Genomic DNA, 15,156 nt, shown 5'->3' with positions numbered 1-15,156 from the left:
TGGGCCACCACAGTCAGCACGAGGAACTTCCATCACCCCAACGCTTCCCCTGGGCTAAGCTCCACAGTCAGTCTTGTCAGCTTTTCTAGTACCCCAGACCTGTACCACTCCAACAATCCATCAATTTGGGAACACATACATTTTTCCTTTCTTGCTTTTTCTTTTCCTGTGTGTGCATGCACACGTGTGTGTGTGTGTGTGTGTGTATGTGTGTACATATGTATATATGTACATATACACATGCACACATATGTATTATGTACATGTACACGTATATGTCCATACCAGTTCCAGGGCTTAAACTCAGGGCCTCACAGACTGACTTGACTTTATAGCTAGTGTTCTACCACTTGAGCCCAACTACCAATCCAATTTCTTTTCTGGTTAATTGGAGATAGAGTCCCACAGACTTTTCCCCTGGATGGCTTTGAACAGATCCTTAGATCTTAGTCTCCTAAATAGCTAACTTTACAGTCATTACCTACTGGTGAATGGCTAGAACACCTAGACTTTCCTAAGCAACACAAGAATATACTGGAGATATAGGTATTACATGCATTTCCCTACAAAGGTGCTGCGTTTGATTTGCCATATAGTCTCATCCTCAGAGAACAGAGATGGTCACTACCCCTCTGCCTACCCAGTGGTAGAGCAGCAAAGTTCAGTCTGGAAGATGGATGCAGGTGTTTGCCAGTCCGGGTGCAGGTGTTTGCCAGTCCGGGTACAGCACCCATGGTGGCCCTGCTGGCTGCTTTGATCTCCTGACCCACGCATACCTCCTCAGAGATCAGGTTGTGCCACTCTCTCCTGACCACGCTGTTGTGATAATGTAAGCGTGGTTTGGTGTACTTGACATACTGGAAGTTGGCATTCAGTCTTTCCCAGTAACCCTTCAAGCTGTGGACCTGCAAGAAACAGAAACATCAGCAGACCCGAACAGCAGGTCCTGGGGTTCACAGCCCAGTGAGGCTCCCCCAGGCCTCAGGGCTCACAGCACAGTGAGACTCCCCCAATCCCCGCAATCACAGCTCTCAGGAGACAGTGTCTCTGCAAGAAGACTCCCACAAGGTGACAGGTTCCACAGGGATTCTAAATAGGAAGACTAAGAGTCTGGCCTCTCTGCTTCATTTCTTTCCACATTTACAACAGAGAGAGCTTCCCCAACAGGACTTCCCTGGGTTGGGCTCAGGGGGAAAGCCTGTATTAAACACAGCAAGCCATTTCCTCCCGGGAGGGCCATTTTCCCAGTTTTGGTGATGTCAACAATTCCATGTTCTGACAGAAAATGTTCCTACCATTTGGAGCAAAGAAAGAAGGCTTCTTTTCCTGTGACAGTTACATACAAGAATATGTTTCAAAACCCAGTCATCAAGAAAAGGATGGAAATAATTTTATAGTCATTTGTCAAATTCTTCTACACTGGTCTTTACATTTTTATTTTTAAATGTTTAGGGTGCCTGTCCTACAGCTTGAACTCCAGACATAAGCGCTGTTCCTGAGCTTTTATGCTCAAGACTAGCTCTCTACAGTTTGAATTACAGCTCCACTTCTAGTTTTCTTGATGGCTGATTAGAGATAAGAGTATCAGTACACCTTTTTCCCCAGGACTGGCTTCAAACCATGATCCTCAGATCTTAGCTTCCTGAGAAAGATCTTTGAATTATTAATACATCTTAGAGCATGACTGTATTTTAATAACAAAATGTAATGCTAACGCTGTTTAATGTTGAAGGACATACTGGTACTTCGTGTTTACTCTAGTTCTGAGTGTTGTTTCTTAGCTTTTTCATTCAAGGTTGGTCCTGTACCACTTGAGCCACACTTCTACTTTCAGCTTTTTGTTGGCTAGAGTCTCATAGACATTCATGTTCAGCCTAGGTTAAACCAAGACCGTCAGATCTCAGCCTCCTGAGTAACTAGGATTATGGGTATGAGTCACCAGCACATGGCACAAATTTTCTCAACCAAGATAAATGAATTTATGATACATTCTTACTAAAATATGTCCTGTATTAAAGATCTGAATAGGACCAGGTAAATAATTAGTAGCCCTAAAACAAAGTGAGCTATTACCTACTATATAGTAACCAACCTGGCTAAATTCCAAGGAAATGCGAAGATGTAAATATACACATTAATCATGAAAAATGCTCTAATGGTAAATAATAGCATATTGCACAAACTTCTATTGAAAGGACAAAGTTGGGACTGGATTATGACATCATTAAAATGAATTGTATAGTATTTTTAAATATATTTTAGAACTTCTGCTGTGGAAGTCAACAATGCCTTCTCCCAGAGCCAGAATAAAAAAAATCTTCAATGTATCAAAAGCCACATTGGTAATTATAAAATCTCAAAAACCAGGGAAATATTAGTAAGGGAATAGGAACCATGGAGTCAGATCTGACCCCCTGAAGACAGAGCCAAAAAGATGATTCCTCTTTTCTTTTAGAAACAAATGTACCTTTCCATTATCCCTTGTTTTTTTTTTCTATTGAAAGATGCACCAGACACACCCTCCAGGCATTTGCAGAACTAGATGTCCTAATCTGTCTGGACTCTGGACTAGTAGGAGCAGAGCAAGAAAACAAGTTGGTTTGTGGCGGCATCTAGTGGTCAGTTCGGCTATTGCACTTCTTTGCCACCATAGTCCCAGGATGGGGTTTACCACATCTTGCCCAGGACAGAATGAGGGAGGAGAGAAAGTCACTTTCCTTCTACCTGTTCACACTAAAAGATGTCCTGATGTTCAAAGCTCCTGCTCCCACTGTGACTCTTAAGAAAAGAGCCCTCCCCACTTACCTATTTTCTCCTTTGTTTTTAAACTTTTCTTTCCTCATAACCTTCTGACTAATAACAAATAAAAGAGAACCTTGCCAGGTTCTTGGAAAAGCTCCAGAAAAACTGGAACTTCTACTGGCTGTAATCAAGAAGTGTTTATAAAGTACTTTTCTCAAGAGTTTATATGTTGCACCAGATTTTGAAAGGAATCCATTGACTAAAATCACTTAAAAGCACCGAGTACAAAGAAAAAGGCTGAATTTAAAATACTAAAACCAGCCAGGTACCAATGGCTACCACCTGTAATCCTAGCTACTCAAGAGACTGAGATCTGAGGATCTTGATTCAAAACCAGCCTGGACAAGAAAGTCATGAGAACCTTAACTCAATTAACTATCAAAAACTGGAAATGGAATTGTAGCCCAAAGTGGTAGTGCACCATCTTTGAGCACAAAATCTCAAGGACAGTGTCCTGAATTCAAGCTCCAGGACTGGCACAAAAATATGTACTAACCCCTCTGTACATTGGAATAAAATGTATCTAGATAGACAGATGGATACTAAAGCTAAAATGTTTCCTTATGAAATGTTAACCAAAAGTCCTAGAAATAGTCTCTTTCGTGGCGATACTGCTCAAGGTGTACAACATTCCATATACTGACATGTTGAACTGAAACCCTTTAGTGCAACATCTTTTTTTTATTCTTTGCCAATTCTGGGGCTTGAACTCAGGGCCTGAACACTGTCCTTTGTCTTTCTCAAAACTAGAGCTCGACCACTGAGCCATATCACCACTTCCAGCTTTTTCTATGTATGTGGTACCAAGGAATCCAACCCAGGTCTTGATGCATGTTACACAAGCCCTCTACCACTAGGCCAAACTTCCTGCCCAGTTCAACTTCTTAAAACCAATTTTTCTTAATGTATAGAGGGGTTACAGTTACATTCATCCGGTAGTAGGTATATAATACGTATACGTATATACAATATACCGGGTAACAAAATTTTATAAGTCATCTCCCACGAAATTATAGATCTTTCAGGGAAGTGAGGGGTTGATTATAATCTCTAGCTTACAAATATTTAGAGAGGAGAGAAAAAAACTAGTATAAATGTCACTATTTAGTATCTACCAGACATACTGTGGGGTTTTAAATTATTAAAGTTCAGAGGTCGCTGTGAATTGAAAGATATATCTAGAAATCTGGGAACCAAATACAGCCCAGGGGATGGAAATCAATCTGAGAAGGAGAGGTGCTCCAGGCCCAAGACTGGGAACCAGAATATGGATCATGGTTAGATCAGAGGCAAATGAAAGACAGCAAAGCAGACAATCATTCTCTGAGGTGAAGACGGCAGCCATCAGTGTGTGACTTTTAGGTTTGGCTGCTATTAAAGCCATCTGCAAACCACTGGCCAAAGATTGCACTGATGTTGAGGTGGGGCTGAATCTTATGAGCACTTTGAGTTCTTCCGATGATGCAGGACTGAGAACATCGCTCACATATATCCAAGAAAGCCCACTCCCTCTCCCACTCTTGAACACTGAGCTCAACTCCTACCAGGCCAAGGGTGATAAATGAGAAGTTGGCTGAAGAACTACGTTATGTTTAGAAATAGGTCACTTAAAGAGAAGGCTAGAGTTCAGTCTTACAGGGAGGGAGCTCAAGTGCCATTTCACACCAGCATGCTCACTGATCTAGACAACTGAAATAGTGTCAACTGTTAGGTGTTGCATGGAGGGAATCTATTCCCCTCATCCTCCCATCTTAGCCAAACACCTCCTCACTATGCTCAGGGATGGCCTGCAAGCACAGAAAGCCACTGTCAGCCATCAAATATGTGAGTAACAAGGCACCAGCCTCCTGTGCCCATCAACAGGGAGATGCTGTGCTGGCCACCCACTCCGGAACTCTATCACCTACCACTTATAAAGCCTGCAGAAAGCTTTAAAGATGTGCACAGTGGAAGGATATCTCCATGAAGTGATTTCATTGCTTCTGTATTTTTCTGGGTGTGCTGACTTTTCTGCAGTACTAAGTATTTACTTGTTCTTAAGGGAATATAAATATTATTGAAAAAATGTTTTGCAAGGAAGATAGCTATGATTTTAGCTACTCCTGGGAGATTCTAGTGGTAGAAGCAATCAGATTTTTAAAGAATAATTTTTCATTTGCTTTGCTTTTTCCTTTTTCAGTGATTTTTTTTTTTAAGCAGGCTCTCACTAGATAGCCCAGGCTTGCCTTAAACTTCCCATCTTTCTACTTCTGCTTCCTTAGTCCTGAGATTGTAGGCCTGTGCCACCACACCTGGCTTAACTTTTCATTTTGAAAGAAAGAAAATGATTCCAAGTCTCTCCTTGACAAAGAATCTCATTTTGTGTCTTAGGATGCCATTGGACGAGATGGTTGTCACAATTATTAATTGAACAATAGGGCCAATTAAAGACTGTTTCTCACTGACAATTTAGATTACTGAATGATCAAAAACCAAAACCAAACAAGACAGTGCTGTGCTACTGTCTCGTGCATAAAGTTCTGCCAAGAATAAACATCTGCCTCTCGTTTTTAAAAGGCCTTCTGGCCTTTGTCCTGCATCTGCTGACTCAGCAGCCTCTTCTTAGGGAGGAGACCAACTTGGAGAGAATCCTTTACTCTGTGTGCCAGGACCCAGCCAGCAGAACTAGAGCTTCAATGCTTTGTGGCTCTTCAATGGATCCCATACAGAGGGCATGGCAATCCACTAATTCAAACACAAATAGGATAAATTATATGTCTGTATGGACAAAAAAGCTGGCCAGGCACCACATTCAATTAAGATACTTTAAACAGAAGCATCCCTAAGGCTGTAATTAAAGGACTGTAAGTTCCAAGTTCAAGGTCTCTTGACTATAAAAGGATTTCCTTCTTCTACCCCAGTGTCTTCCTCCTCCAAAAAATATGATTTGCCAACTGGGTTGAGGCTATTAGCCATTTTTTTAATGAGATGATTTTGTGTGTGTGTGTGTGTGTGTGTTGGTAACAGGGTTTGAACTCAAGGCCTTGTATGCTCTCACTCAGCTTTCTTGCTCATGGATGGTACTCTTCCGCTTGAGACATGCCTCTAGTCTGTCATTTTGCTGGTTAATTGTAGGAGTCATTTTGCAAAACTATAAGTAAGAGACACATAGCCTCAGGAGAAATAAATATAAGCATTCTCAACCCTGGGTCTGTTCCCTTCATTTTTATCGGTGAGGAAGTGGACTGAGGATAACCCATCTCTGAAAAAAAATGAGTTCAGCAACCTGAGGGTTTGTTTACAGTAAGTAACTTTTTGTGGCAATATTACAATACTAGTTAGACTCATTGCAACTCATTGTCCCTCAAATCATATGCAAATGGAACTTTAGAAATTCAATTATTTGCCACATAGCTCACTGACACTTCTGACAATGCTACATCTTTATCAATGCGATGGTTGTAATTTTTAAATTTTATATAGTGATTCTGGTAGTTAAAATCTCTTATTTAGCAAATCTCTTATTTAGATGGTTGGCATCTGCTTATAGTGGGGTCGGTCAAGGAGAAGAATCTTACGTTTTGCTAAGCAATTATTTATGCTCATGTTCTGCCTGATTAAAAGTTTTTTTACACACTTTGCAAGCGAATAACCATGTAACAAGTCTCTGGTTTAAGAAAAGTCCAGGTAGATCATGAAGATGTGATATATTTGTACCCTGGAATTCTATGCTGCCATCAGAATGATATCGCCCCATTTGTAAGGTAATGGAAAGATTTGGGGGAAAAATCATTAAGTGAAGTAAGCCAGAACCAAAAAACATAGGGTCCATGGTTTACCTCATTTGTAACAATTGGTATATATTTAGGACTATCCTAACAGAGGATCATAATAGCTCAAAAGCTATGTACATATGTCCATATAAGATGAGGCTAAGTGAAATAAAATCCAGGATATGGAAACAAGAGATCGTTGCAACTGTTCTTAATGTACTATATGAAGCTACTTCCTTTTTCTTCTTTTCCCCTTAAGGTTTATCTCATGGTTACTGTATCTGACTTTAGGTACTTAGTATATTGTATATACATTTGTGTATTTGAAAATGGGAAGTTAAGGGAAAAACAAGACCAGTGGGGGTGGGGAGGGAAAGTGGGAGAAAACATGGGAAGGGGTAACAATGTTCAAGAAGTAATGTACCCACTACTTGATGAATGTAACTCCAACCCCGCTGTATGTCACCCCAACAAAATACAATTTAAGAATAAAAAGAAAAGTCCACGTGCTCTTTTCCTAGTAAGAGAAAACTATTTACTCTGCCGGACCCTTTCTGTAGCTCTCTCACATCTGCCAGGCCACAAAGTTTGGGGAGAGGGGGTTTAAGTCTGAGTCAGTACTCAACAAAATCAGTGATTAAGACACAAAGGACGTCCAGTTTTGACTTGGGTATGCTGATGCCCAATTCACCCCTGTACTTAGGAGGCTGAGAGAAAAGGATCACGGGCAGGAGGCCAGCCTGTGGCATAGCAGAACCCTGTATAAAACACAAATTAACAAAAGAAGTGTCTCATTTAAAAAAATATCTTCTACCAAACACGCTATTTCTCCATTTGTAGTATATTTGTTCTTTTGTTTTGCGGAGTTACTGCTTTCTTCTTTAATTCTTTACATGCTTCCTATAGCTGAATGGTTTAATGGTTTCTTTTCCTACTATAAAGTCAGGGGCAATTTCAACCCTTTGTGAAGTTACACTTCCTTCCAGGAACCCAGTTTACAGAGACAATGACATTCCTACAAAGACATTAGATGACATTTTTTTTTTACTTCTTCCTCCCTTCCTTCCTGCATTCTTTTCTTTCATTGTTTCTTTCTATCATGCTTGCTTACTTTCTTTGTGGCCTGGGGATTGAACTCAGGGCTTTGTGTTCACAAAGCAGGCATCATTGTATTTTTATTTTTTTAATGTTACTTGCTGAAGCATTTAGAAAATGAGAAAGTCTTTCGCTTTTCAAGTAAGTCTTCTAATTGAACTGGCTTATCTGTCAGCATAGCTACTTTCTTGGTCCATCTCCACCACTACAACAAGATACCTGAGACGGGGTGTCATACACACTAGACATTTACTCCTGTTGTTCAGGCTGGGAGTGGGCACATCCAGCATCTGACATGGACCCACTTTCTGGACGTCTGTGTTTTCACTGTGATGCTGTCATACGGCCCAGGAGACAAGCTAGCTCTCTGTAGGTTGTTTGACTGACACGAATCCCGATTGACCCCATTAACCTAGAGCCACCATTTTGCAGGTTAGGATTTCAATTTATGCACAAACACCCAGGCATAAAAATATAACAAACATCTGGAAAGTGCTCCTCACACTGAATTGTTGGCAGAGAGCAGGAGGAAAGTCCATATCTAGCCTCTTCACTCTTCCCTCCCTTGACCTGACCAAGGGGTGGGGGAAGTCAGTGCTCAGAGAAAACAGACTCTTGGGCCCTCAATGAGTGCCTGGCAGCCAACACAGGGAACTGGTGGCTCAGGTCATGGTATTCAGAGTCAATTCATCCTGTAAGCATGGGTCTAGCAGCCCCATTGATAACTGGAACTGGAACGAGAGGGAGGTGGTAGGAGGCACCCCTGCAATGGAGCCCATTACAAAGTAATTGAGATGGGACTTGGGGTAGAAGAAGTAGGTCAGAGGCAACGGCAGCAGCTTGGGGAGTCTGTGGAATTATGCAAGCAGAGATGGAGAAAGAAATGGGGGTATTCAGGTCAGGTATCCTATGAACTAAAGTGCACTCAGAGCCTCACGTGATGGCTGGGGAGAGCGTGGTCCCACTGAAACCAGCATCCTGGCCTCCTGAGTCCCAGGCCCTGCCTTCCCTGCTAGGTCACACTGGTATGGACAGGAGATAAGGAGCTCTGGGCCTCTTTAGATCTACCAAGGAAAGCAACAATGGACTTCCCAAGTTCCTGAAGGGGAAGGGAGGGAGGGAGAAAATAAAACAACAAAATGCAGAGAATGCAAACAAGAAGCCAAAGCTACTTTGTTCCCAAGCAAAGCCAAATTATATTCTAAAAATAAGGACATGAAGGACAGAGAAGATGCTCCCATCATTCATTTGTACTTGCTTTTATGAATGAAGATACACAGTATGGAAAAGGGTTATGGTAATACCGGTAATCTCATAAACCCCTTTCATTTGTACAAAGCCTTATATCGTGTACTCTTAAGCAGTCTGGTAATAAGAATCACACTCTATTTTAAGAAATTCTCATGGTCTTTCATATAAGGATATTCTCATATTTAACCTTGGGGGAAGAAATCAAAAACTGTATGTATAAAAATATTCACTCCAGGGGCCAGGAGTTTGGCCTAGTGGTAGAGTGCTTGCATGCACGAAGACCCTGGTTCCATTCCTCAGTACTACATATACATAGAAAAAGCCAGAAATGGTGCTGTGGCTCAAGTGGTAGAGTGCTAACCTTGAGAAAGCCCAAGGACAGTGCTCAGGCCCTGAGCACTCAGGGCTTTCCTGAGACTCTGATCTCCACTGGAGTACCCAAAAAACGGCAAAAGTGGATCTGTGGCTTAAGTGGTAGAGCACTAGTCTTGAACACAAAAGCTTAGGGACAGTACCCAGTCCCTGAGTTTAAGTCCCAGGACCAGCACAAAACAAAACAAGATGGAATTCCTTAATATAACATAGCTGTGAAGCTATTAGCATACCTGTGAAACATACCAGCTTAACATACATGTGACGCTTGCTCCTTGCTGCTAATGTAGGCTAGTAGCATTTCACAGTGGCCCCACTCTTCAGCCCGGAGACAGTGGGTCAGTCTATCTTTAGGGGTTTTTTCCTAAGGACCAGCAGCTAGAACCACTTAGCAGTCTGCCCTCTCTCACCTGAGTACATTACTGAAATCTCACACACCCCAGTCTTCCCCTAGCTGGCCCAGGACCTGTTGGCCTTTCACAGGTCCAAAACAACCCAATGGAAATTGAAGGCTGCAACATATTGAGCTGCTGCTGCCAGAAACTGAGATTTCTCCATCCGCACCAAGCTCTAATTACCAGGAGGCAATGCCAACAACAACAAAAGAGCCTCAAGGAAACTGGGCCAAAGACCCTCTCCCCTTTGTTTGAACAACATGCACACTCTTTTCTACTTACTCCACCCCAACCCATCCTCACTCCCAAACTCTGAAACTCTCCTAAAAGACACCGGGAGGTCTGCAGAGCTTGAATGACACCACATAGAGCCAATATGCATCACCCTGGAGAAGTGAAGAGGCTTTGGAGAAGTAGAGAGGTGGCTCACAGAACCAGAAAGAAACAAGATAATCCCAGCTCACAGGGTTTCATAAGATTGGAAATCAGGTTAAGATTAGGAGAATCTTGGAGAGAGACAGACAGAGACAGAGGGAGGAAGGAGAGGGAGGGAGAGGGAGAGAGAGAGGGAGTGAGAGAGAGAGTGAGAGAGAGTGAGAAAGAGAGTGAGAGGGAGTGAAAGAGAGGGAGAGTGAAAGAGAGGGAGAGTGAAAGAGAGGGAGAGAGAAAGAGAGGGAGAGAGAAAGGGAGGGAGAGAGAAAGGGAGAGAGAGAGAGAAACATATGGCTGGGGGACTAATTGCAAATGCAGGGAAAAAAGAGCTCCTAGGCTCAGAGATAACATACAAGGACTTCTCTGGTTAGACCCACTTTGAGACTCATATATTGTGTACACTTTAAATCAAGCCCTGTAATTCTCTATCTCCAGATAACTTTCTTCTTCAAAGAACATTCCTAAGAATTACTGTACTATCACACTCAATGATTACTCAATGGCTGAGGAAGAAGTCTCTAGACAGCCTACCCTGCCTGGGCCCCCATGCCCTCTGCCAGTCTGAAATCCGCCATGGGACCACAGTGACATGGGGTGGCACAGACCTCGTCATGCTCAGCGGCTTGGTCTCTCACAGGAAGTGACTTACCTTCATGAGAGGCAGTGCGATCTCTTCGGTCACGAGGGTTATTCCAGGAATTTCCTATGGCAGGGGAAAATAACATACCGCAAGTGTTTAACATAGCAAGCACACACGCTCAAGCCTTCGGGAAGTGTGTTCTGCATAGACAGGAGCTGAGGACAGCTTCCAGAGTGCACTCTCTACTTTAAATAAACTTTGTGGTGTATAAATAACAGTGAGCAATACTTATCTCTTGCTTTGGGAAGGGAACTATTCTTTAAATAGTGGTTGACAGAGTCTCCAAAGGAACGGAAGGGATTATCATAAGAAAGTGCACCGCAAATATTGTATCCTTCTACTCATGTCTATTTAAGAACTGAGGCCAATTTTACTTGTACCATCCAAGGCAAGAATAAAAATAAAGTGTTCTATTATTTATCATCATTGTCTTCCTGTTCCATCTTCTTATGTGTGTTAAAGTTGGCCCTGGCCTAACTAGAAAGAACCAAAATTAATGATACCTTTCTTTCTTATACTGGGAATTGAACCCAGAACCTCACATTCACTTGACAAGTGCCTAACTACTTGAGCTCTGCTCTGAGCTCTTTTTAGTTTGTTTTCCAGATAGGGTCTTGTGTCCAGATAGGTGTCAGCCCACCTTCCAATAAGCTTGGCTTAATAGGTGTACTTAATAGGTGTACACCACCATGCATGGCCTTCCATGGGATTATTTTTATTTATTTTTATTTTTTGCCAGTCGTGGGGCTTGAACTCAGGGCCTGGACACTGTCCTTGGACACTTTTTGCTCATGGCTAGCACTCTGCCACCTGAGCCACAGCACCACTTCTGGCTTTTTCTGTGTATGTGGTACTGAGGAACCCAGGGCTTCATACATGCTAGGCAAGCACTCTACCTACCACTAGGCTATGCTCCCGGCCCTTCCACGGGATTCTTATACTTCATTATCCACCATCATTTCAGACATGTAGCGCTGGTTCCATGCCAGGTAGTTGGAATGTCAACATTTCACTAAGAAGCATTAAAACATGTGCAAAAGGATAAGCTTCCAAAATTACCCTTCCTTTACTGTTATTGTGCAACCTATCTCCATGGTAACTGTATTGTTAGCCTCTCATCTGGTCAATCCAGATTTCCTTTCAAAGATGGCTTATGTGAGAAAACAATTTACAAGATGCTATGTAAAATTAAAAATTGGGGGCCAGGAGCATGACCTAGTGGTAGAGTGGTCACCTAGCATGCACAAATCCCTGGGGTTCAAATCCTCGGTACCATATACACAGAAAAGCCAGAAGAGGCACTGTGGCTCAAGTGGCAGAACAAAATGTGTCCAGGGACAGTGCCCAGGTCCTGAGTTCAAGCCCAAAGACTAGCAAAAAAAAAAAAAGAAAGAAAGAAAGAAAAAGAAATTGGTGTTTGTTAGAGTTTAAATGGCATGGGTTTTACTAACATACAATATTCATGTGAAAATAAGGTACTGATGATGAGAATTTTCAGAGTATCTGGGTGTAAGAAAAAAAAAGTCCTTCTAAAGTAATAACCACCCTAAAGACAATTTGTAATTGTGGCTCAAGTGGTAAAGCATCAGCCAAGCAAGCCTGAGTCCCAGGAAAAAAATGAATCCAAACCAATTATCTCCACACCAATGTGTAAAATTGTTTTCTTCTGTGGAAAGTTTGTTGTTGCTCTTATTGCTGTTGCTAGTTATCAGTACTGGCACTTGAACCTGAGGATTTGTCTGACCTGGCTGGCTCTGAACCAAGATCCTCAGATCTCAGCCCCCTGAGTAGCTAGGATTGTAGGCATGAGCTCCTGGCACCTGGCATTTCTGTAGCAAGTTGCTAATAAAGTTGCAATAACTTGGATTAGAGATGGAGAAGTGGGGAAGTGGCACTCTGGCTCAAGTGGTAGAGCACTACCCTTGAGCTGAAGATCTCAGGGACAGGGTTCAGGCCCAGAGTTCAAGTCTCATGACTGACGAAAGAAATAAGTTCAGGAAATTAGAGATGGAGAAGTGGTTCAAGTGGTAAAGTGCCACCTCCATAAGTTTGAAGTATTAGGTTCACATCCCAGTACTACCAAAAAAAGAACAACTGTGGATTTGAAAAAAAAAAACAAAACCAACCTATCACTGCTAAAGATAAGTATAAATTCACAGACCTTTAGGATTAGAAGAGGCCTTTAAGATAATCTATTCCAACCACAAGAAGTGTTAAAGCAATGTGGTTAACCCCAGAAATGAGCACAGTGCATCAAGGTTCTAACCACGGGTTTCTTCAGTGTTCTGTAGGACTTTCCTGAAGTTATTTTTCCCCAATGCTTCCACACACAGAGTCTTGTGCAATCAAGAGCAAAACAATGCCTACCAGGACAACAGCCTCACACAATATGTTCTCACTTTGAAGACAACTCTTGCTTGAGTTGTCCCAGACCTGTCCCTTGAGACTTCTCTAACATACGATCACAGTGGGGATGAACAGGGAGCAGAGATGCACACTTCCTGCAGAGGTGTGACCTGTACACTTCCTGCTATGTAACCACAGAGTCTGCACATATTTATTCACAAGTGTTCTAGAAAGAAAATAGCAGACACCTCAAAAGGGACAAGTCTGGGGCCTTATTTCCATTACAATTCTACAACAAAACCTGAAAATCTAATAACTGTAGTGGAAAAAGAAAATAAATGGCTTCCAGGAAGCCACTACCCACAGGGCCCATCAAAAACTTTTAGAAGTTAATCAAACACACTTGATATATACTTTTTCTGACTGCTTTTCATTTTATTCCATCTTTTTCATTAGCATACATTAATTGTGAAAAGATGTTTCATTGTGGTGTTTCCCTAAATGCATACAGTAGTTGTTGACCCAATACGCTCCTGTATAGTATGCTCTAATGAACTAGAACCCTTCTTTCCCCCCTCATCGTTTTCATACAGAATTCTTTATACTATCTTTGTGGACAGAGGGGTGCTCCCAGTATCATCTTCCTCTCCCATTCTTCTCCCTCTCATGTCCTATTGATTTTATCATTGTAGGTCCAAACTTTGCATATGAACAAAATAATGTACTATTTAGTCTTTTAAGTTTTACTTTATTTTTTTTTCCTTTGAGACAAGAGCCTCACTGTTTGACTCAAGCTGGGCTGGAACCTACAATTCTTGTGCCTCTACCTCCTAGGTGCTGAGTATACAGTTATGCACACCTATGAGATTTTCAGATGAGTGATGTTCAACTTTCTGCCCGGAAATTTCAATTCTCCTTATCAGTCAAAATAGAAATATTATAACCTCAGGGACCATACCAGAGATGCCCTACAATTGACCTGTGACTGTGACTTGATTTCAGTTGCATATGGAATACAAAAGGATGACTAACCGTGTTCCAAGTAAGCACTGAGGACCAAGGCAAGAGCATGGCCATGCTGCACGACTCTAGAAACAGGCTCCAATAGGAAGAGGCTGAAGAGAAGAGATGCAATTTAATAAAAATAAGGAGGTCAACATTATAACTTAACCAAATCAAACCAATATGAGTTTTCACTGCCTAATCCTTCATCTTCAGAAGGTTAATAATTTTAATGTTATTTACTGACTAAAATGTTCAGATTCTGATATTTCAAAAAAGAAAACCAACTGGGCGCGGTGGCTCACACCTATAATCCTAGGTACTCTGAAGGCTGAGGTCTGAGGATCAAAGTTCAAAGCCATCCTGGGCACAAAAGGACCTGAGACTCTTATCTCCAATTAACCTCTAGAAAAAAGAAGTGGGGCTTGGCTCAAGGGTAGGGCAGTACCCTGGAGCTGAAGAGCTCAGGGACAGCGCCCAGGCCAAGTTTAAGCCCCATGACCCTGCCCCCCCAAAAAAGAAAAGGAAAAGCAATCTTAATATAGGCACTGATATGGGCACTGGTGGTTCACATCTGTAATCCTAGCTATTCAAAAGGCTGAGATGTAAGGATCATGGTTCAAAGCCAGCATGGACAGGAAAGTCTGTGAGATTCTTATCTGCAATTAGCCACCAAAAAGCCAGAAGTAGAGCTGTGGCTCAAGTGGTAGGGCACCAGTCATAAGTGAAAAAAAAACTAGGCCCCAACACACACACACACTCTCTCTCTCTCTCTCTCTCTCTCTCTCTCTCTCTCTCTCTCTCTCTCTCTCTCTCTCTTCACACATACACAAACACACACACACACACACACACACACACGTGTGCAGAAAATTTCAAGCAATTTCTTATTTGGTATCATGTCAACCAAAATGACACTATGCCACTTGATACAGAGTCACCCAATGTAAACTAGGCTAAGAAAGGTACATTTTGGGAAAAAATAATGTCATATCCTGGAAATCTATCTCCTATCATATCAGTCTCTGAAAACCACAACTTTTCACAAAAACCACAAGAGAATGGAATT

General features: G+C 42.0%; 1 protein-coding gene across 1 annotated transcript in view; it reads right to left on the bottom strand.

The window, feature by feature from the left end:
* The window catches only part of Gsap (gamma-secretase activating protein), a 74,536-nt gene that overhangs the window by 14,538 nt on the left and 44,842 nt on the right, over positions 1–15,156 (bottom strand). The window contains exons 18-20 of the mRNA XM_090332920.1: positions 14,118–14,200; positions 10,749–10,802; positions 777–905 (exon numbers count right to left, since the gene is read on the bottom strand). Coding sequence (XP_090189046.1) covers positions 777–905; positions 10,749–10,802; positions 14,118–14,200 — 266 coding nt within the window. The remainder of the gene's footprint in view (positions 1–776; positions 906–10,748; positions 10,803–14,117; positions 14,201–15,156) is intronic.

This window comes from Megascapheus bottae, chromosome 5 (genome assembly GCF_031878675.1).
Source record: "Megascapheus bottae isolate mThoBot1 chromosome 5, mThoBot2.hap1, whole genome shotgun sequence".
Taxonomy (NCBI): domain Eukaryota; kingdom Metazoa; phylum Chordata; class Mammalia; order Rodentia; family Geomyidae; genus Megascapheus; species Megascapheus bottae.
Note: the sequence above shows the minus strand (reverse complement) of the source record. Positions and strands in the feature narration are given on the sequence as shown.